This window comes from Mastigoproctus giganteus, chromosome 14, assembly GCF_048544385.1.
Source record: "Mastigoproctus giganteus isolate SK-2022 chromosome 14, ASM4854438v1, whole genome shotgun sequence".
NCBI lineage: Eukaryota > Metazoa > Arthropoda > Arachnida > Uropygi > Thelyphonidae > Mastigoproctus > Mastigoproctus giganteus.
In genome coordinates this window covers 52,793,976-52,817,453 of record NC_143588.1, presented here as the reverse complement: position 1 = coordinate 52,817,453, position 23,478 = coordinate 52,793,976, and the positions used below count along the sequence as shown (strand labels likewise).

The 23,478-nt window shown below is 36.9% G+C and overlaps 1 protein-coding gene across 1 annotated transcript in view; it reads right to left on the bottom strand.

Annotated features, from left to right (window-relative positions):
- LOC150075137 (carnitine O-palmitoyltransferase 1, liver isoform-like) overlaps nucleotides 1-23,478 on the bottom strand; it is a 317,335-nt gene that overhangs the window by 103,846 nt on the left and 190,011 nt on the right. The window contains exon 12 of the mRNA XM_090388328.1: nucleotides 1,166-1,319. Coding sequence (XP_090244454.1) covers nucleotides 1,166-1,319 — 154 coding nt within the window. The remainder of the gene's footprint in view (nucleotides 1-1,165; nucleotides 1,320-23,478) is intronic.

Below are 23,478 nucleotides of genomic sequence, written 5' to 3'. Positions count from 1 at the left end.
GAGTTTGCTGGGAAAATTACAGACAAAACAAATTTTTATGAAAACTGAAAAAAAAACGCCAACTGAAAGTTACGGATGCCTACTAAATGGGGACAGTTATTTCTGATTTTGAGGGAGCAGAATGTTCTCTGTGATCACATGCCTAATGCAGTAGAGCACACAAAGTTTGTTTGATTTTGTATGAATTAAAGACATTCTTTTAACCATTGTTAGAAAAACACATAACTGTATGTTTTTCAATATTTAATCACAGTATTAGAGGTGTCCATTTATATAATTTATTCAATGTATTACTAAATAAATAAAGCTTTTCAAATGGATTATATCTTTCTAATCTAATGAATAACTACCAAAGTTAAGAAAATACCAAGAGACTTCTTAACATGAGTTGCTAAAAAGGTTGACAAATTCCTGGTATAAGGGTTAACATACTTTACAATATTTGTTCTTAATTCAAGGAGGATGGTACAGAAATAGCATGAAAACAAATTACTGATTCATAAAAGAAGTCATTATACATACTTATATACATATAAAATAAACAGTTATGGAAACGGCCTCCGTAGCCGAGTGGGCAGGAGCGGGAGTGCAGTAGCACACGCTCTTTGAGTAGACCGGGGTTCAAGCCCCTGCCTGCTGAATACGGTCGATCTGCCAACCTGCACTGGACCAGCGTGGCAGATTATGGTCCATTTCCCTCAGCATGAATTGCTGAGGAGGCTTCCATCCTGCAGTGGGTTGATAATGGCTGCACTTTACTTTACTTTTTAATTCAATAACACACAGAAGCAATATATGGTATTATCACACTGACCATTAAAAGGAAAACCTAAGGCTTTTGGAAGAACAACCAAAAAAAAAAAAAAAAAATCTACAATGTAGGTAGTTTTCTTTGACTGATTTCTCTCCCCCACTATAGGTACCAATACAGCAGGCTTTTAAATTGCCCACAGTTGTCAGCTTCAACTACTCACAAAGGCAACTTATTCTGGTTATTAGATAACATATATTCCAATGAATATGTTATAGCTCTTGTTAAACTAGAATAATGAACAAAGTACAAAATCTAGTGCTCAAGCAGTAACTCTGAATAATTTAAACACATTAAAAAGGTGTATTCATTGATCTATATATCTTATGCTCCTTTCTAATATAGAAATCTTACTATTTTAGCACAGTCCAGAGCACTCCGAATTTTGAATACAAATTCTGGCCCAACATCCCACAGCAGCCTTAAGGGAAGTTTTACTTTTCTTTGCTTAAACGTCTTACTAGGTGGCATGCTATTTCCTTTTTCATCATAAACTTTTTCAAGGACCCTAATAATAAAAAATAATAATAAACAATTACACTGTTAATTCAGTCATAAGTAGAGTGTTTCAGGGGGGGGGGGGAAGAACCTTTCAAAAAATGTATTCACAATTTATAAAGAATTTAATTATATTATAAAAACTTTATTATAATTAAATTTAAATTCTGTGATAAATCACAGCAGAAAGTCACTATTTACTGTAACAGATCTCATACGAGTTAAAAATACAACTAATAATCACTTATAATTAGAATATATCAATGAATGATACACGATGATTTCATTAATTTGAGCTGCTAGTGAAGACATCATAGGCTGATATTGTTGGAATATCAGAGTCTGGTGTCACACAGAGATAAGGAATGCAGAAATAGAATTTGAGGAGTACAATGTGTACAGAAAGGATAGAAAGGGAGGAGGAATGATGCTGTTAGTTAAAAAAAAACACAAAATATAAGGAAGTGCATCCAGTTGACATGGGTAGACAGTACAGTGTTGAATTAGTTTGGTGTAACATAAGCACTGGGAAAACCAAGTTGAGAGTAGGAATGTGTTAGGGGCCTAATGACTCGGATTAGTACAATGAACAACATATAGGGAAATTGAGTGGGCCAATACATCAGATTGTCTAATAATGGGGGATTTTAACTTCCCAGATATAGACGGGAACTTGTGAGTGGGTCACACACACTAGCAAAACTTTTGTGGATTTATTGGATGAATGTTTTCTACAGCAGTTTGTTCAAGAGGCAACCAGAGGGAGTATAATGGAGTCACTGATTCAGGAAGTAATGCAGGATCATCTTGAATTTGAAAGGGTCTGCAATTCTGCCCAGACACGATATGAGGGAGTATATGATGAGAGCCTTGTCGATCAATTCGGCCCTGAAAAGATTGTGCAAGGCCCAAGGGATAGAATTTTTTTTCAGCCTGGACTGTACTTGTTAACAGGAGAGACTGCTTCTACAGGGATGGGATACACTTAAATAGAAAGGGAGCAAGAATATTTGCTGATGCTATTGAGGCAGTGTTGGGTGGGTCGGAAAACTGATAGCTGGGGAGTATACAAGAACTAATGGTTTCACAGTAGCCGTAGGCAGAGGGGAAGGTGATTCTTGCACAACTTCTATTAGAATAAGTAGCGACTTGGAGCGAGGGGTGTTGGAGGTTTCAGGGACGGATAGCAGTCATCGTGAAACAGGTGGGATGTGTTAGAGTAACTAAGAATAAGAATAGGAGCATGTATACTTCCATGTATACCAATGCTAGAAGTATAGTAAATAAATTTGATGAATTTGAAGTGTTGGTCAAGACATCAAAGGCGGATATTGTTCGGATATCGGAGACATGGTGTCACACAGATATAAGGAATGCCGAACTGGAATTTGGGGAGTACAATGTGTACAGAAAAGAGAGACAGGATAGGAAGGAAGGAGGTGTTATGCTGTTAATAAAGAAAAACAAAATTAAAAGAAGTGCATCCAGTTGATATAGATGAACAGTGCACTGTTGAGTCAGTTTGGTGTGACATAAGCACTGCGAAAGCAAAAATAAAAGTAGGAGTGTGTTATAGGCCTAACGACTTGAATGAGTTATTTGTTATTTTGGTTTTTTTTAGGAGCATTAGCAACTAAGGCCATATTGCTCCGGGAAATGCGGTGGCCATTCCCTGACCTTTCCGCATCTTCCGTATTTGGTGATGACGGGGTCGAACCCCGGTCTAATCAAGAAGCATGTGCTACGCACTGCTGCTCCTTCCCACCTGGCTACGGAAGCACCCTTGAATGAGTACAATGAACAATTGTACAGAGAAATAGAGTGGGCTAGTAAATCGGAATGTCTTATAATGGGGGATTTTAACTTCCCAGATATTGACTGGAACTTGTGGGTTGGGCACTCACACACTAGTCAGACTTTGGTGGATTTATTGGATGATTGTTTTCTGCAGCAGCATGTTCGAGAGGCAACCAGAGAGGGTCTTACTCTTGATCTGGTTATCAGCAGTGATCATTCATGTATTAGGAATTTGCAGATAAAAGAACAACTAGGTGGCAGTGATCACAGAGTACTGACGTGGGATTTACTTAAAGATTTAATTACCATCAGGGGTAAAGGAAAGGGTTTTTGCTTCCGTAAAGGCGAGTACAGTGGTCTCCAACAGTTTTTAAAATTCTGTACAGTGGGATCATCTGACGACGTTACCAACAGTAAATTCTAAGTGGGAAGCATTCAAGGAATTAATCGTGGAAGCTACTAAAAGTTTCATACCTATTAAGAAATATTGTTCAAGGTTTAGGCCTAAATGGTTGTCAAATGAACTAATCAGACTTGTAACAGAGAAGAAAAAAGCATGGGATGCATATAAATTATCAAGCGACTCAGAAGCCTATGGCAGATATAAGCTAGCCTATAATCAGGTCACAAAGGAGGTTAGGCAGGCGAAGGCAGATTACGAGAAATCCTTGGCAAAAGATGCTAAGAAAAACAGCAAGGATTTCTTTACTTATATAAACTCTAAAAGGAAGGGGATGAATCTTATTTCTCCACTTGACATTGATGGTTCAACTGTTGATGATCCTGCTCAGATAGCAAACAAACTGAATGAGTATTTTGAATCTACATTCACACGTGAGGAATTATTAAGGTTTGAAAATGGCAGAAGGTTATCAAATTGTAGCAGGATACTTAATGATTTAGTAATAACTGAGAGCAAAGTGGAAGAGAAATTGTTGAAGTTAAACGTAAGAAAAGCACCTGGGGTGGATGGGATCTATCCAGTTATATTAAAGGAGGCAGCAAAGCAACTAAGCAAACCCTTAGCCATAATTATGAGAGCATCCTTGGACTCAGGGGAGGTTCCCACGGACTGGAGATGTACAAATGTATCCCCAATTCACAAAGGGGGATCGAAGGGTGACACGAGTAATTACAGACCAGTTAGTTTAACTTCTGTTCTGGGTAAAATAATGGAGTCGCTGGTTAAAGATCCATTGCAGGATCATCTAGACAGGACTGCAGCAATAATTCAGACACAGCATAGGTTTGTTAAGGGAAAGTCTTGTCTGACAAATTTGATAGGATATTATGATGTCGTTACAAAGGAACTGGATGCAAAAAATAATTTTTATATCATATATATGGATTTCAGGAAAGATTTTGACACTGTTGCACATGGAAGATTATTGTACAAATGGGAGCAGAATGGTATTAAGGGTAAGTGGCTACAATGGATAAAAGGATGGTTAAGTGGGAGAAGACAGATGGTGGTAATCAATGGGTGCTGCTCTTCTTGGACTAATGTTATTAGTGGACTCCCACAGGGTTCGGTGTTAGGTCCACTGTTGTTTTGTATATTTATCAATGATATTGATGAAGGTATATCAGGTTTAATGTCGAAGTTTGCAGATGATACAAAGGTTGGCAGGGTTGTTAATGACAGTAATGGCAGTGTGCTACTGCAACAGGATCTAGATAATTGGGGCAGATGGGCTAAGAAGTGGCAACTGAAGTTTAACCTTGACAAATGCAAAGTACTACATATGGGTAGAAGTAACCCCAGAGAAACGTACCAACTGTGTGGTACTACAGTTAAGTTGGTAGTAAACGAAAAAGACCTGGGAGTAATTGTGCAGGCAGATATGAAGTTTTCTGAGCAATGCAGACAGGCTGCCAGGGCTGGTCATGGGGTTTTGTCAATGATATATAGGAATTTTGCTAGCAGGAAAAAGGAGGTGATTATCCCTCTGTATAAGGCAATGGTCAGGCCACGCCTTGAGTACTGCGTACAGGTCTGGAGGCCACATTTTAGGAAGGATGTAGATTTACTTGAGCGGGTACAGAGAAGGGCAACAAGATTGGTGAGGGGAATGAAGGGGTCCTCTTATCAAGAGAGGGTTAAGTTCTGCAAATTGCAGTGGCTGGAGACTAGGCACCTGCGTGGTGATCTGATTGCGGTGTATAAGGCCTTGAATGGGTTCAGCACGCTGAATTCTGATGGGATCCTTCCACTTGTTCAGATTACAAACCTACAGGGCATAAATTCAAATTACGAAAGGACAGATGTAGAACAGATGTGCGGAAATTTGCCTTTAGCCAGCGGGTGGTTAATTGCTGGAATAAACATCCATCTGTCGCTGTGGAAGTTGTTAGATAAAATAAATTTAAGGAGGAACTGGACAGGCATTAGGAGGGAATAGTGTGATTTTTTTTTTTTTTTTTTGGCTGATGCTGCATAAGCTCATACATTAGTAGTAGTAGTAGTGGCATGTGAAGAAAGAAAGCAAGACTGTACTTATAGTTCAGACAGAGCATGAGTTCATTTGATTGGATACTATAATGTGCTCACAAATGAACTAGATGCCAAAAATAATATTGATGTCATATACAGTGGGTTCCGGTTTTTTGAGCCATCAGTTAATCAGGGCATCCATTATTTGGGGCAAATCTTAAAATACCCAATTGAGAAAATAGCCAGGACTTACTTCGCTTAATTGGGACAACATGCCTTTTAATTGGGGCAAGAGACTGCAGCACTGGACATTACCCTACAATTGTCTCCGACCATAGCACATGGTTCGATCACAACCATAAAACAATTAGCAGTCAACCTGTTTATTGGGCTTTTCTGTTTGTGCAATCTATCAAACTGATAGTAAACTATCTTATTGAATTTGCGATAATACCGACAGCTGGAATTCTGTGGGTTGTTATGGTGAAATGTGTTTACACTTCCATGAAATCTTCAATTATATAAAAAAATTAATTTTCAGAATCTTCCTCTTCATTCCTATTTTTAAAGCTTCATAACTTGTTACTCCGTTCTAACTTGCGTGTATCGTGTTGCTTGCAATTTGTGTGTGCCGTGTTCTTTGTTATTGATTGCTTATCTTTTTACTGTTTTAAATTTTAACCCCCACCCACAAATGTCAGTGAACAGAAATGTCAACTAGTTAGTATGTACATATTACAGTATGTATTAATTATTCCGATTATCATGTATCATTTAATTTTTTAAATGGTAAGGTAATAAACAGGAAATATGTGCTTAATATTTACTTTTATAGCCTGTGGATAATATTCCTCCTATTTTCGCTAATTAGAATTGTTGTTTAATAGAATTAAATTTCAATTTGCAAGTGTGATCACAATGACCGGCACTTACTACACATCGTATAGTGAATGGTATGTTACTATGTTGAGTCCATAGTAACGTGATTTGATTGTACATAGTGTATAGTGTGTTCCTGTCTCACGGCACCAGGTGTGAGTGTGTGGTTTGGTTTTTAGGAGCATTAGCAACTAAGGCCATATTGCTCCGGGAAATGCGGTGGTCATTCCCTGACCTTTCCACATCCCCCGTATTTGGCGGTCACGGGCTCGAACCCCGGTCTAATCAAGAAGCGTGTGATATGCACTGCTGCTCCTTCCCACCTGGCTACAGAGGCGCCAGCACCAGGTGTTTCCCCCATCTCCACATTGCTTTCATTGTAGGTGTACCAGTTCACTGGGAAGGCCAAAGATTTAAAAGTTTATGGATTTGATTGTACAGTGAACCAACTGTAAAGCAGGAGTCCATTGTATTTTTAACTATTTACGTGAAACTTCTGATAATTGGGGCAGCCGCATAATCAGGCCAAAATGCACTAGTCCCGATGTGTCCCAAATAACTGGAATCAACTGTACTTGGATTTTAGGAAAGCTTTTGATACTGTGGCACATGGAAGACTACTGAACAAATTGGTGCAGTATGGCATTAAGAGCAAGTTGCTACAATGGATAAAAGGATGGTTGAGTGGGAAAAGACAGTGGTTATCAATGGACACTGTACTACATGGACTAATATTATTAGTGGAGTCCCTCGGTGTTCGGTTTTGTTTCTTTGTTATTTGGTTTTTAGGAGCATTAGCAACTAAGGCCATATTGGTCCAGGGATATGCGGTGGTCATTCCCTGACCTTTCCGCATCCTCCGTATTTGGTGGTGATGGCTCGAACCCCGGTCTAATCAAGAAGCGTGTGCTACGCACTGCTGCTCCTTCCCACCTGGCTACGGACGCGTCCTCAGGGTTCGGTATGGGGCTCATTGTTGTGTTTGGTATTTACCAATGATATTGATGAAGGTATATCAGAGTTAATGTCTAAGTTTGCAGATGATACAAAGGTTGACAGGGTTGTTAACGACAGTAATGCCACAGGATCTGGAAAATTTGAGCAGATGGGGTGAGAAATGGCAAATGAAGTATTATTAATAATACTGTTTTGAAATTGATTTCTATGAATTAATGTTACTTTGTTATTGCCGTTAATGTTACTGAAAATAATTGCATTTTTTCAATAGCATCTGAGGCTTCTAACAACTTTTTTCCTTTTTGAGGATCTTTTAAAAATTCCAAATATTGAATTGTACGACAAATCAATTTGTCTGCATATACTATTGTCATATCTTTTTTTTGCAATGACTGAAAGAATCGATAGCTCAATTAATACATCGTACATCAGGGCTAAATTTAGAACAAACTGTTTGGATGAAATTTGTTTATGTAATCTGTTGAACATGGATTGTCCAGTTTTGTTTCGGTTATTATCTTTACTGGAATTTTCAAACTGATGGCATAAAGATGCAACATTTTGCCAAACTGCTGATGCAGTCCTAAAGGAGCTGGCCACCCAACTTACATTAAATACCCGTCCAATCCTTTTAATTTCTTTGCCGATGCTACTAACATATCCTTCTATTTCTCTCTGGTTTTTTGGAGATTGAATGTACAATGAGGTTGTCACAGACATTCCCTCAAATATGCCAGACAAGCTGTACTTGCTACCTCGGAGTCTAAAACGCTGATGGAACTGATATTTCGGGTGACACACAAATCAATAGACCCAATTTCGGCAAAGTCCGGAAGGTCTGTGACAGCCAAATCCTCTGCTTGCACCTTCACGATGTTAGGACTGTTAGTAATCCTGGGTATAACCTCCATGCACAAGTACATGGTGGGGGACCACCCAGGTGTGAACCAACGTAAGCAGGGGTCGAGGTGTGGCACCCACACCACATGGAGGAATGCTGCCCCTCTACGTTACCAGGCAGTACTAGGTGGTAGATGACTCATCAACCAGTGCAATACCACCACTTTGCTTATTGGAGGCTTGAAGTGGTAAAACCCATGTTTAGTCTCTAGAGCTAAGTTCCAGTCAACACTTCCCTATCTCTTCCATCATGCAGTATGATTGATGACTTTTGAGGTTATGATGAACATTGTGGCGAGATCCAATATTCCTTACATTTCGAGGGTACAGCTCTAAAACGGTGTTCGCAGGCCGGCCGCTAGTTAGTACACTGGACCGAATCTATTGGTAACTCTACAGGAGGCATCTGGATCAGCTAGTGTATAATCTTGCTACCTCTAACTCTGCCAGGTAGTGACTGGAGGGAGTCCGAGTAGTGTGTATGCAGGGAGCCTTGTAGAGGCCACGTTATGTCAAGGATCTGGGTATATTCTTACCATGTGCACGCCATATCCAAAAATTTCATTACTTCATACAGCATGCCCCACCCACTTTTTCTTACTATTGAATACACCATGAATTATCAAACTAATAAAGCAAGCTTATCTACGAAAAGATGTAAACCTCTCAAGCACTTCCTAATTCATTTCGCAAATATACGTGGTCTCACTTCTAATCTTAACAATTTCCATTTCCACTTGCAGTCTGCCAAACCCCATGTACTTTTTCTGACAGAATCTCAGTTATCGGTTGATTCAACTACTGATCATCTCAGATGCCCAAATTATTTGCTTTATGATTCCTTTCGCCCCAAAGGTGATACTTGTGCATATGTGCGCTCTGATATTCCCTGTCAGAGACTTGGAAATTTGGAATCACCTCTCTTTGATCTTCTCTGGCTTAAAATCTCTCTACCTCATTGTGTAAAATTCATCTCTTGTCTCTACCATTCTCCCAACTCCACTAACCACTTGGAGCTCTTTGACTTCCTCTCTTTGCAACTTCACTTTCTCCAGTCCAACTTTCCTAACAGTGAGGTAATTTTCCTTGGTGATTTGTTTGGCATTACAAGAATGCAAAATGGGATGACCTGCGAGATTTCTTTTCTTCTTTTCCTTGGTCGGATTACTGTTTCAAAACTTCTGATGTCAACATTTGCTCAGATCGTGTCAGTGAAATTATTCTTGATGGAATGGAATCCTTTATCCCACATTCCCATTTTAAATCTCATCCCTTATCTAAACCTTGGTTTTCCAATAAATGTACTAAGGCTATTCAAGAGAAGAATGTTACATATCGTAATTGGCTTGTTTCTAATTCTTCAGTTTCATTTTCTACTTACACCTTAAGCTCACAACAATTGTAAAGCAGTTATTAATCAGTCCAAACTAGAGTTTGAACAGACTAAGAGTAGAAAACTTGCTTCTTGCCCTGATGGTAGCCAAGCATTCTGGTCCCTTGCCAAAACTATTGGCCGCAACTTTTGCCCATCTCTGCTCCCACCTCTGTCCAAACCAGATGGTTCTGTTTTCACTTCAGCCAAGGATAAAGCTGACCTGCTAGCATCCCATGTTTCTTCCAACTCATGTATTAATGATCTTAGTAAAACACCTCCCACCATTCCCAACACGCTCCATTCAATGCCTTCTGTGGTCTTCCGTCAAAAGGATGTCAGAAGGCTTTTGACGAATCTTGATGCTAAGAAAGCTCCAGGTCCCGATGATATTTCTCCACTTGTTCTCAAAACCTGTGCTCCTGAACTTACTCCTATTCCTTGCCACCTTTTTTCACTTTCTTGTTCCAAAGGTGTTTTTCCTTCTGCTTGGAAATTTGCTCATATCCAGCCAGTTTCTAAAAAGGGTGACAAGTCCCACCCATCCAATTATCGTCCCATTGCAATTACTTCTACTATTTCTAAAGTAATGGAGAAATCAATTAACTGCCAACTCAAACTACCTAGAAACCTTCCATCTGATCAACGATTGCCAGTATGGATTCCGTCAGTGTCGATCCACTGGTGATATTCTGGCTTATGTTACCCATTTATGGTCTAATTCAATGGAAAGGTTCAGTGAAACACAAGTAGTTGCTTTTGACATCTCAAAGCTTTCGATCGTGTTTGGCATAAAGGTCTTCTAAACAAGCTTCCATCTTATGGTTTGCCAACTGTTTTTAGTAATTGGTTATCCAGTTTTCTCTCTGATCACTCACTGAGGATGATGGTGGCTCTCTGTCTTCTATCTTCTCCACTGATGCCGGTGTCCCCCCCCCAAGGTTCAGTTCTTTCCCCCACTTTTTTCCTCTTGTATATTAATGACCTTCTTCCATTGACTGGAAATCCTATCCATAGTTTTGCCGATGATAGCACATTCCATTCCACTTTCCATTTTGAGAAACCTTGCCCTGTTCAATCAGCTTCAACTTCTTGAAAATCTGATACCAATTCCTTAAATGCCGATCTTCAGGTAATTCTCCAGTGAGGCAAAGACAACTTAGTTGATTTCAACCCTTCCTTAAACTCAGTCTTGTCTTATATCTCACAAAAAGGATTCTTCTGCTCCTATGCTTATCTTTAGTGACAGTACAATTTCTAGGCAAAATGATATATCTCTTTTGGGGATTATCCTGACTTCTAATCTCTCTTGGCACAAGCACATCACAAATATTGCTTCCTCTGCATCTAAAAAACTTAGCTTTCTCTTTCGCTCTCGGCGTTACTTTTCTTCCAAATAGCTGCTCACTCTGTATAAATCGCAAATCTGCCCTGCCATGGAATATTGTTCCCACATCTGGGATGGTACCCCCAAAACCTCTCTCAGGCTTCTTGATTCCATTCAGAAGAGGGCAGTTAGTGATTCATCTCTAACAGAGTCTCTTCACTCGCTGTCTCATAGACGTACTGTTTCTGCTGCATGCCTCTTCTACAGATACTTCCATGGGCACTGTCCTTCTGAATTGGCTTCTATAATTCCCGCTCTCTCTTTCAAAACAGTCCAAACACGTGCTGCTGCCAGCCAACATCCATTTGTTGTCCAACTTCAAACTCACATAACCAACTTTTCATCTTCCTCGTTTATTCATTCAACTGCCGTTTTCTGGAACAACCTTCCTTCATACATATTTCCTGAAAATTACAGTCTACAGAAGTTCAAGTCCAAGGTCAACAAATATCTTATTTCGTCTTCCTAACCTCCAACCCAAGCATGGTACTAAGTACTATAGGTTCTAATACCTCTCGTGTTTGGGGTTTACATTAAAAAAAAAAAAAAAAAATTGCACCTTGCAAGATTTTTTTCAGCCTGTATATGTGAAGTACTTTTCCAATGTTCATAAATTTTTTACAAAAAGATGTCAATTGTGCTCTTCTATCTTTGCCACAAGATGATACCACTACCAAATCTCCATTCCCCTGAAATGCTAACTCCCTGCATTTTAGATGGCCCTAATTTTTTTTACAGCAGCACAAGTCAAACATCCTAATTTTCTGTCGTCGTATGTAAGCCAAGGATATGCTTTTTTCTTCTCAGTCCACATGTCACTGTTCCAAATTTGGGGCCAATTAAATTTTAACTCTGTGTCACTGTTTCTCTCATCTTTAGATCTTGAAGGAAAAGAAGATTTCATGTCATGATCATTTCCACATGTTTGTACATTTTTCTTGCAGTTTTTTCAGTTTTCAGTTTTTTTTTTTTTTTTATTAAGAAATCTATTTAATGTTGTTGGCTTGTGTTTTTCGCTCATTTTGTATTTAATGGAAATACAAAAATTTTAATTTATATATTAAATCCCGAAAAAATTAATTTTTACCTTAGAAGAAACAGTAATAAATAAATTAATTAATCAAAATAGTAGAGATCGGTCATAAACTCTCAGGTACATATTATGTATATAATACACAAATGAATGACCAAAAAAAATCCTGTACGTCGTTCCCCAGAAGACTATACGATCACGCCACATCGACTCAGGGTTCATAGAACCAGTTCTAGCATTCAGCTCATGGCGAATCAAAATGCAGCATTCGCACACATCACAGTATATCTCATTCATTGGATCTCTATCTAACACATTGCACTTTAGTAAGAAACGTTCAAGTTACATTATGAAATTTATATTTTTGTTTTAAAAATTTTTTTAAAAAAAAATCTATTAATTTTAAGGATTACTATTAATATATATTTTTAGTAGCAAAGGATAAAATAGATATTATTTCTCCCTCCCCTTTGATTATGCCATTGTTTCATAATATTAGGAGTATAAATTTAAATGATTTTCTATTATGATATTTAAAAAAAAGTACCGGAACGTTGTTCTGGTGCGTTCCAGCCCAAATACACCAGTGGGGGGAGAGAGAGAGAGAGAGAGAGAGAGAGAGAGAGAGAGAGAGAGAGAGAGAGGGAGGGAGAGAGGGAGAGAGGGGGAGAGAGAGAGTGTGTGTGTTTACAGTATTTTTACTATAACATTTATTACTGCCAAATTATACGACACCAAGATTTGTTGCATCCCACCCTACAAATATGCCTTGGAATGAATCCTCAGCCATTTAAGCAATAAGAGCTGGTATGACAAATGCACAAAATCACTGGAAACAGCAACTTCTACGATGCCAGAAATATCGCAAGTGGACTAACTCTTCTGCATACAATAAAACTGCCAGTAGTCTTTTCATAGTGAGCAGGAGATACATTTTGTCATGCATCTAGCATCTCTGATACTTGTATAATAATACTTGATAGATATGGACAACCTGAATGCTGCTGCAAATCAGTTAAAAAAAAAATAATTATTATCTAAGCACTAATTCCAAAAAAGCAAAGATCAAAAATAACAAATCTGAACAGAAGGGGGGGGGGGAGGATCCTTTTCATTTTAGCACCTAATCAATCTTAAGAGTTTCATAACGACTGAGTGGTACTAACAGCCCAAACATATCACATTGTATTTATTAAATGTATATAATACTATCAATACCAAAGAACTAATATTTATTATTAACTTATTTTTCAGTGTGTTAGCATATGTGTCTGTCTGCAAGAAATAAGAATGGATTTTCATAAAGTTTTATCTTGGGCTCATTTAGAAAGATTTGTTGACCATCCAAAATTTCATTAAAATTGGATCAATAGAAATCCAGCAATTATTATTTTTTGTCTGTCTAGCTACATGTAATAACTCAACTCTAGCAAATTGATTTTCGTGAAATTTTGGCTGAAGAAATATTGAGATGTTTATGTGTGTAACCATTAAATATAGGGCGTCCGGGATGGAGGTATCCAAAAATATACACATATCTCAGCATCTATAAGGTGTATCAAAATATATTTTTTCTTATTATACAGAGTAACTCACCAAGTTTTTATGAAGGTTAGTAAAGTTCAATGTGGGCACCTTTTGTAGCTCGGCAGATGTCAAAACGATACTCGAGCTCTTGCCAAGTGTTTTCCGGCATCTGAGGGGCATCTGCGTTGAAGCAGTTGCTCTTATTAGAGCAACTGCTTCAATGATACGCTGTTTCACAACTCCACTGGATAAGACTCCATTGGATTTTTTTGCATGGGCTTTATTAAAGACTGTGTGTACCAAAAAAAATTCGGGATTTGGATTATTTGAAACAGCATATCATTGAAGCAGTTCCTCTAATAACGCTTCAGATGCTGAAAAACACTTGGCAAGAGCTCGAGTATCGTTTTGACATCTGTTGAGTTACAAAAGGTGCCCACATTGAACTTTACTAACCTTCATTAAAACTTCGTGAGTTACTCTGTATAATAACAAAAAAATTTTAATACACCTTATAACACCTAATATTACTTAATACCTTAATACACCTAATATTTGGATACCTCCAGCCTGGTCACCCTGTATATAAACAGCATATCTGAAGAAATATTTTAAAACTGGATATAACTACAGGCAAAAGTAACTATAACAACATGGGGTTCAAGAAAAAAAAGGAAATTAAATTTAAGTGAAAACTGCACCAGCTGGAGATTTCAGAGGCAATTGACAGGGAGAAAGGGGATGGATAGGAAATAGAAGAAGTGAAAGAGAGATGGGAAAGGTTTAAAAAGATTGTAGTAGGAGTAAGGAGTAGCAGAAAGCAAATTAGGTACAGCAGATCAGTAAAGGTTATGGAAACCATGGATCACAGAAGAAATGATAGATAAAATGAAGAAGAGAAGAAAATGGAAGCACCAAAGATCAGAAGAGCCAAGGATTAAATATAGAAGTTTAAATAATGAACTTGAGAGCAGCAGATAAAAATGGTGGGAAGAACAGTGCAGGGAACTAGATGAAATGGCAAAGGGAGGAAGAAGAGATCTAATGTGAAAAAGTCAACAGCTTAAGCGAACAGAAAGAATAAGACCTTGGGGAAAGATAAAAGACAAGAATGGACAAATTCTATATGACAAAGAATTCATAAGAAGTTGGAAGGAATATCTAAAAGAGCTATAAAATAAAACAAATAAACCAAAAGTCTGGCCTGTGACAGCAGAAGGTGAAGAAGAAACATTAGGACAAAAATTAACAAGAGATGAATTAGAAAAGGCAATGGCCCTGTTAATTATCAGTTGATTCAATCACTGCTCAGCTCAGTTGTCCAAATTATTTGCTATACAATTCCTTTTTTTCAAAGGTGGTACTTGTGCATATGTCTACTCTGATATTCCACTATCAGAGACACGCTAATTTGGAATCTCCTCTTTTCAATCTTCTGTGACTTAAAACCTCCCTGTCCCATTCTGTCAAATTCACCTGTTGCCTCTATCATTCTCCCAACTCCACTAACCACTTGGAACTCTTTGTCTTCCTCTCTTTAAAAATTGATCTCCCCAGTCAAACTTTCCTAACAGTGAGTTAATTTTCTTTGGTGATTTTAATGTCACTTTTCCAGTTGGCTTCTGTTTTCTAGTTATACAGACTCAGCTGGTTGAGATGCTGAGGCTTTTCCAATTACTAATGACCTTGCACAGATTATTTACCTACCAGAATACCAGGCAATCCTAACCACACAGCCACTACTCTTGATCACAAACAACCCGTTTAAGCACATGGTTGAAATGAATGGTTCTCTAGGCACCTCAGATAACAACTTCGTAATGGTTTCTTCTCCAATGGAGCCTTCCTCTCATGGCCATTCTCAACCATGTGTTGTTTAGCAAAATGCTCAATGCAAAATTTCTTTTCTTTACCTTAGTTGGATTACCGTTTCAAATCTTCTGATGTCAATGTTTGCTCAGATTGTGCCAGTGAAATTATTCTTGTAGGGATAAAATTCTTTATTCTATGTTCCACCTTAAAATCTCATCCTTTATCTAAACCTTGGTTTTCCAATAAATGTGCTAAGGCTGTTCAATATAAGAACGTTGCATATTGCAACTGGCTTGCATCCAAATCTCCAGTTCGTTTTCTGCCTACACGAAAGCTCACAAGAAATGGAGAGCAGTTATCAATCAGTCACAACTTGATTTTTAATAGGCTGAGAGTAGAAAACTTGCTTCTTATCCAAATTGTAGTTGAGCATTCTCATCTCTTGCCAAAGCTATTGGCTGCAAATTTTGCCGTTCTCTATTCCCATCTTTGTCAAAATCAGATGGTTCCATTGCCACCTCAGCCAAAGATAAAGCTGAACTGCTAACATCCCACTTTTCTTCCAACTCGTGTATTGATGAGCTTGGTAAACCACCTCCTACCATTCCCAGCACACTCTATTCAATGCCTCCTGTGATCTAACATCAAAAGGGTGTCAGAAGAATTTTGAACAGTTTTGATGCCAAGAAAGTGGCAGGTCCTGATGGTATTTCTCCACCACTTGTACTCAAAACATGTGCTCCTGAGCTTAATCCTGTTCTATGTCACTTTTTACACTTTCTTATTCCACAGGTGTTTTCCCTTCTGCTTGGAAATTTGCTCATATCCAACCAGTTTCTAAAAAGGTGACAAATCACTGTTACCCAATTATAAACCCATTGCATTTACTTCTATTCTTTCTAAAATTATGGAGAAATCTATTAACTGCCAACCTCTAAACTATGTAGAAACCTACCATCTGATCAATGATCAGCAGGATAGATTCAGTCAATGTTGATCCACTGGTGGTATACTGGCTTATGTTACCCATCTACGGACAAATTCAATGGAAAGGTTTGGTGAATCTCACGCAGTTGCTCCTGACATTTCAAAGGATTTTTATGAAATACAGCAGATTCTCGATTTACCAAGATCAGATTAACTGGGACACTTCAAGACTCCAAATTTAAAAAAAAAAAAAAAACCAACCAGATATCAAAAAATTCAAGTAATAACTAGAATAGATATAAACAGATATTTTGCAAGTCGTAAATAAGCAACAAGAAATGGTGTTATAAGTTGTTATTGGGAGATTAATGTGCCTATTATCTTGCAACCACCGCTGTCTTCATACAAGCTGCTAAAAAAAAAAAAAAAGTTTAGTTTGTTTTACTGTGTCGTGTCGATTGTTGCGGTCCGTTGCACCGCAAAAAGACAAATTTTGTTTCATTATTTATGCCAGGGATGTCAATTTTTTTTTACAGTAATTTTTTTTTTTTTAAATAAAATCGCGAAAATGATAGGCAAATGCAAAATAGTTGAACTTTCAATTAAACAAAAATTGGAATTATTCAAAAGTTTCAATTTTGAAATATTCAAAATGTGCATCCATTAAATCTTTGATTAACCATTATAATGTTGGTGAACACACCATACGCGACGTAAAAAATAAAGGGAAGCATCATATTGGACACACGAGTAGCACGTCGTTAAGTTTTTTCGTTTTTTATCTATCAGCATGTTTTTTTACGTAGGTTGCTGGCCACTTTGATACAGTAAGTCTCCGACTTACGCAACTATGGATTTACGTAAATTTGTTTTCACTCAATTTTTTTTTTATTATTTTTTTATAATTATAAAATTTAAAACAACAAAAAAAAAATAAAATAAAAGTAAATAATGCAATCAATAACGACTATCATGGCACGCACAAATGAGATCAGAGTAACAAGGAAAAAAAAAAGAGAAGATTCTTACAATTATTTATGGGGTTTTTTTTTTTATATATTACTTTTTATATATTTTTTTATATATTACTTTTTATATATTTTTTATATATTACTTTTTATATGAATAAATAAGTCATTTATATATAAAAATATATAAATGACTTATTTATATATTTTTATATATATATATATATATATTATTAAAAACAATATAATATAATATCGTTAACAAAAAACGATATTATATTATATCGTTTTTTGTTAACCTCCAGAAATGTGCGTTAGTAAAATGTGATCTCGCGATGGGTGATAATAGTGAGTTTTTGCTTTAACCCTGTGATGTTCTTTACAGAAAATTTCATTTTGATCGATATCACGATGCCGACTAAGAGAATAAGTGACAGCGGTACTTGTACAACTACCAAATAAAGAAACGTGATCGATTTGGATCAGAAAATTAAACTAATACGGATGTATGAAAATGTTTAAACATTAACAAGTATCGCGGTGAATTCATATTTGTCAATAATAATATAGTAGCAATGTGTTACTAGTCATTCCTGTGTTACGTAAAACTCGACGAAGTAAGTAGTCCAGGAAGATATCTCTTACATGTGTTGGAGACTTCTGTATTTTTGGATTAACCGGGAAATCGATTATCCAGGATTAGTTTTTTACCATCTATCCCGGAAAATCAAGAGTATACTGTATTATAATCTTTTATGGGAACAGTTTCAAATTTAACTGAAGCATTCACTGAACAGAACAGTATGAATCAGAGCCGTAATACTCAACATGTTCTACATTGATAATAATATTTACCTCAATATAGTACGTAGAACACTTCCGTATGATAATCTCCAGATATTAAAACGGAAAAAACAAAAAAAAACCGACAACTTACCGGTACATTAGAGTAAAATATAAATAATTAAATAATCAATTTAACACAATTCAAATCAATTTAAAACAATTAAAAATCAAATTAACGCAATTAAAAGAATCTAATGAAAATATTCAAAACGATTTTCCTTCCTTAATGCAATTAAAAGAATCTAATGTAAATATTCAAAATGATTTTCCTTTCTTCATTTTGAATATTTTCGTTAGATTCTTTTAATTGCATTAATTTGATTTCTAATTGTTTTAAATTGATTTGAATTGTGTTAAATTCATTATTTCATTATTTATATTTTACTCTAATGTACCGGTAAGTTGTCAATTTTTTTGTTTTTTCCGTTTTAATTTCTGGAGGGTATCATACGGAAGTGTTCTACGTACTATATTGAGGTAAACTCCTCATTATTTTACTGAACAGAACAATAAAATATTCTAAGTTCAAAAGGTGCTTTTCTTATTGACTTTCCTGGACTATAACAAAATGCAACACAAGAGGGCATGAAAATTTTCTGGAGAGTGAACACTGGGCAAGCAAAGCCATTTTTATTCCTTTGCAGCCCTCCTCTTTAAACTGCTGAGGATAAAAAAAATATTTTTTTGCAGATGCTCAATGAGTTACAACAAAACCCCAAAATCTTCTCTGCAGAGCTGTTATGTTCTTAGTTTCCATTTTAAAAAAAAAAGCAACATTAACATTGTTTGATTTCAAGGTACAACTTCTCTGCCATTTTGATTATTGATGAGGGTGTGAAATTTGTGAGTACGTAAAATAATGACTTAATACTGATTTCTTTAAATCCAATTTAACTAATAATTGTGAGTTTTAAATGATGATACAAATGGGTTATCATTTCAAGTAAATATCCACTAATCCACTTATGTAAATGTCCACTATATTTATGCATTTTCAAGGAAGTGGAAAGCCACCTTTTCTGAATAAAAATGAATGAGATAAAGATAGCCTATTAACACCAAGTGCTCTAGATTCTCTCCTTAATACCCTGGCCATTCTAATTTTTAGGCCTACCATAACAAAGGTATTAAACAACACTAAGTGCCAGACAGTTTTCTAAAGGAATTCCACATGTTTTCAAGTTGACCAGAACAATACTATACAGTGTATAGTTTTATTCTACACTATACTCTGTAGCGTCACCTTCCAACACTGGCAATGAGAGCAAACTGCTTCTGATTTGCTGATTTGCAGTTTCACTTCTCCCACTCAACCAATCTTTGCAGTTTCACTGCAAAGATTGGTTGAGTGGGAGAAGACAGAGGGTGGTAATCAATAGGTGCTACCCTTCGTGGACTAATGTTATTAGTGGAGTCCCACAGAGTTTGGTGTTGGGTCCACTGTTGTTTTGTATATTTATCAATGATATTAATTAAGGTATATCAGGCTTAGTGTCGAAGTTTGCAGATGATACAAAGGTTGGCAGGATTGTTAAGGACAGTAATGGCAGTGTGCTACTGAGCAGGATCTAGAAAATTTGGGCAGATGGGATAAGAAGTGGCAACTGAAGTTTAACCTTGACAAATGCCAAGTACTGCATATGGGTAGAAGTAACCCCAGAGAAACGTACCAACTGTGTGGTACTACACTTAAGGTGGTAGAAAATGAAAAAGACCTGGGAGTAATTGTGCAGCCAGATATGAAGTTTTCTGAGCAATGCAGACAGGCTGTCAGTGCAGGTCATGGGGTTTTGTCAATGACATATAGGAATTTTGCTAGCAGGGAAAAGGAGGTGATTGTCCCTCTGTATAAGGCAATGGTCAGGCCATGCCTTGACTACTGCGTACAGATCTGGAGGCCTCATTTTAGGAAGGATATAGATTTACTTGAGCGTGTACAGAGAAGGGCAACAAGATTGGTGAGGGGAATGAAGGGATCCTCTAACCAAGAGAGGCTTAAGTTCTGCAAATAGCAGTGGATGGAAACTAGGCACCTGCATGGTGATCTGATTGAGGTGTATAAGGCCTTGAATGGGTCGAGCATGCTGAATTCTGATGGGATCCTTCCACTTGTTCAGATTACGAACCTAAGGGGGCATAAATTCGAATTAAGAAAAGACAGATGGGGAATAGATGTGCAGAAATTTGCCTTTAGCCAGCAGATGGTTAATTACAGGAACAAACTTCCATCTGTATCTGTGGAAGTTGATAGGTTAAATAAATTTAAGGAGGAACTGGACAGGCATTTGGAGGGAATGATGTGATTTTTTTTTTTTTTTTTTTGGCTGATGCTGCATAAGCTCATAACACTTGCTTTCTTGCATCAGATGCCACTACTACTACTACAATCCTGCTGCTTTCATTCTTCCACATCCATTGTGCTATTTCACTACCTGAAAACATATCTCTGAGCAAAGCACCTGCATGATTAGTGCAACTCAGAGGAAGTTCATGTTCTATGATAAATAATGCAAATAAACATTTGGCATGATAAAACTTATCTTCATTTTGAAATGCTCAATCGATTTTTTGCATTTCTTTCTTATGTTTATTTATTTGGAAATGTAATTATATTCCATTTCCCATTTAAAATTAAAAAATAGCATCGAATACAAAGCAAACACAGGCGCCTCTGTAGCCAGGTGGGAAGGAGCAGTAGTGCACATGCTTCTTGATTAGACCAGGGTTCAAGCCCGTCACCACCAAATACTGAAGATGCGGAAAGGTCAGGGAATGACCACCGCATATCCCGGAGCAATATGGCCTTAGTTGCTAATGCTCCTAAAAACCAAAACAACAAAGCAAACACCGTAAACATCGCAAATATGTAAGCTCTTCCACTTTTTACAATAGATGGAAAATTTTGCCTATATGTCTTCTGAAATATTACATTGCTATTTTTTGTATTATTATATAGGAGATTGTTAATTGGCTTTGCACCACACACAAAATGTAAAACATGTAACAGAGGACAAGATAAAAGAGCTTCAGTGAGAAATAACTTTCACTCTTCCATATATTTTATACAACAGACTAGTGCACCTAATGACCAATTTGTCACAAAAATATACAGTACAGGAACTCCAACTTACGTAATACTCGACTTATGCAAATTCAACTTCTTGATAAGTTTTTGCCAACCGGCGCAAACTGAAAAAAATATGGAAACGTATTTTGCATCTGTAGGAATAAGTAGAAGTATTGCGAAAATATCGTAATGTGAACACTAACATATTGTGTGGTTTTTTTGTTTTTTTTTTTGTAATTCATTCCAAGTCCTTGGAAGTTGAAAATTCACTATTACTAAGCTATTTATCTATCTAAAAGGTCATATTTATAATGGAAATTGTACTACACTTTCATCGTAATCATATGTTTCCTGCTATAAGAATCAATTTTGAACACCACTATTATATTTTTCTAAAGCACATTTCTGGAGGTCAAGACCAAAAAACAATTTGCACTTTCCGATTTATTGGGCTTTTCTGTAAGTGCAATCTATTATAAATGGGTAGTAAACTCAATCTTATTGCATTTGTGATAATCCTGATAACTGGAATTCTGTGGGTTTTTATGTTACAGCATCAGGGTGAAATGTGTTCCCCTTCACTCAAATCTTCAAATCATATAAAAAACAAATTTTCAAAAACTTCTCTTCATTCCTATTTATGTATTACAATGATGAAGGGAAAGGGATCAATTTAAAGTGCAAGTGCTAGCAGTGCCAGGAAATGAAACAAAATTGATTCAGAAATGAAGATAAAAATTATTAAGAAGTACAAGGCAGGACAAAGTTTGTCATCTATTACAAGGGAATTAGGTCTCACTGCTTCAACAGTGAATACCATTTTAAAGGACAGTACATGTATAAAAGATCATGTCAAAGGACTTAAGATCAAAAGTGATCACAAAACAGTGTTCAGGTGCTATATCGAAGATGGAACATCTATTAATCATATGGATGGAAAATCGGATTCAGAAGCAAGTCACCCTGAGTCCAATGGCCATTCAAGCGAAAGCAAGAAGTATTTAAGATATTAAAGATAAGTACACCAAACCCCAAGCCAAGTTCGTGGTAAGCAACGGGTGGTTTAATAAGTTCAAAGCATCACACTGGTTTCCAAAACATTGAAGTATGCAATGAAGTCATCAATGCTGATTCTGCAGCTGCAGCGAAATTTTGTGATGTGCTGGAAAAATTATTGATGAAGGCAGCAAATTTTTAACATTGACGAGACTGCTCTGTATTAGAAAAAAAATGTCAGATCGAACATACATTGCCAAAGAGGAAAAGGCAATGCTAGGTTTCAAAGCTTTAAAAGATAGGGCCATGCTCTTGCTTGGGGCTAATGCAGCGGGAGATTACAAATTAAAACCACTGCTTGTGTACCATTCTGGAAATCCTCGTGTATTTAAGGGTATCAATAAAGCCACCCTACCCGTGCACTTCCCATCAAAACAGAGAATATGGATAACAATATCTCTTTGAGGATTGGTTTAAATGCTGCTTCATTCCCGAGGTTGAAAAATACTGTAAAGACAACGATGTTCCTTTCAAGATTTTGCTTTTATTAAATAATGCTCCTCGAAATCCTATGCATCTAGATAATTTCAGTTCGAACATGAGTCATATTTCTACTGACAAACATGACTTCACTCACCCAACCTATCGATCAGGATGTTATTCTGAATTTAAAAGCATACTATTTATACACAACATTTGCTCAGGCATTGTCTACAGTAGACAGTAAGAAATATTTTAAGTTAAGAGACTTTTGGAAATCTTACGATATTTACCACACCATCTAAAACATTAATAAGGCCTGGGTGGAAATTACTAAAAGTTGTTTAGATGGCACAGGGAAGAATTTGAAAAAGACTAATCATATGAAGAGGTTACAGATAAGATTGTAAAGGTTGCACAGCTACTTCAGTTGGAGGTTGTTAATACATGGAGGAGTTAACAGAGGAAGAAGAGAAGGAATTATCTAACGAAGAACTTACTGACTTGTAGACAGCGATAGTGAAAGAATAAAATGCTGACGAAGCTCAAAATGAACCAAATGAGGAGCCGAAACACTATCACCAGAGAGAGAGAGAGAGAGAGATGGCAATGGCATTTTGTGAAATTGCATCGGCAATGGCGAGGTATGAGAAGATGGTTCCTGACAGCAAATGATTCTTAACAGATAACAGAGGGGTGAATGATATGCTTGCTTGCTACAAAGAAATCTGCGATGAAAAGAAAAAAGCCACCATCCAGTGATCCATTAATATGTTCTTTTGTACGG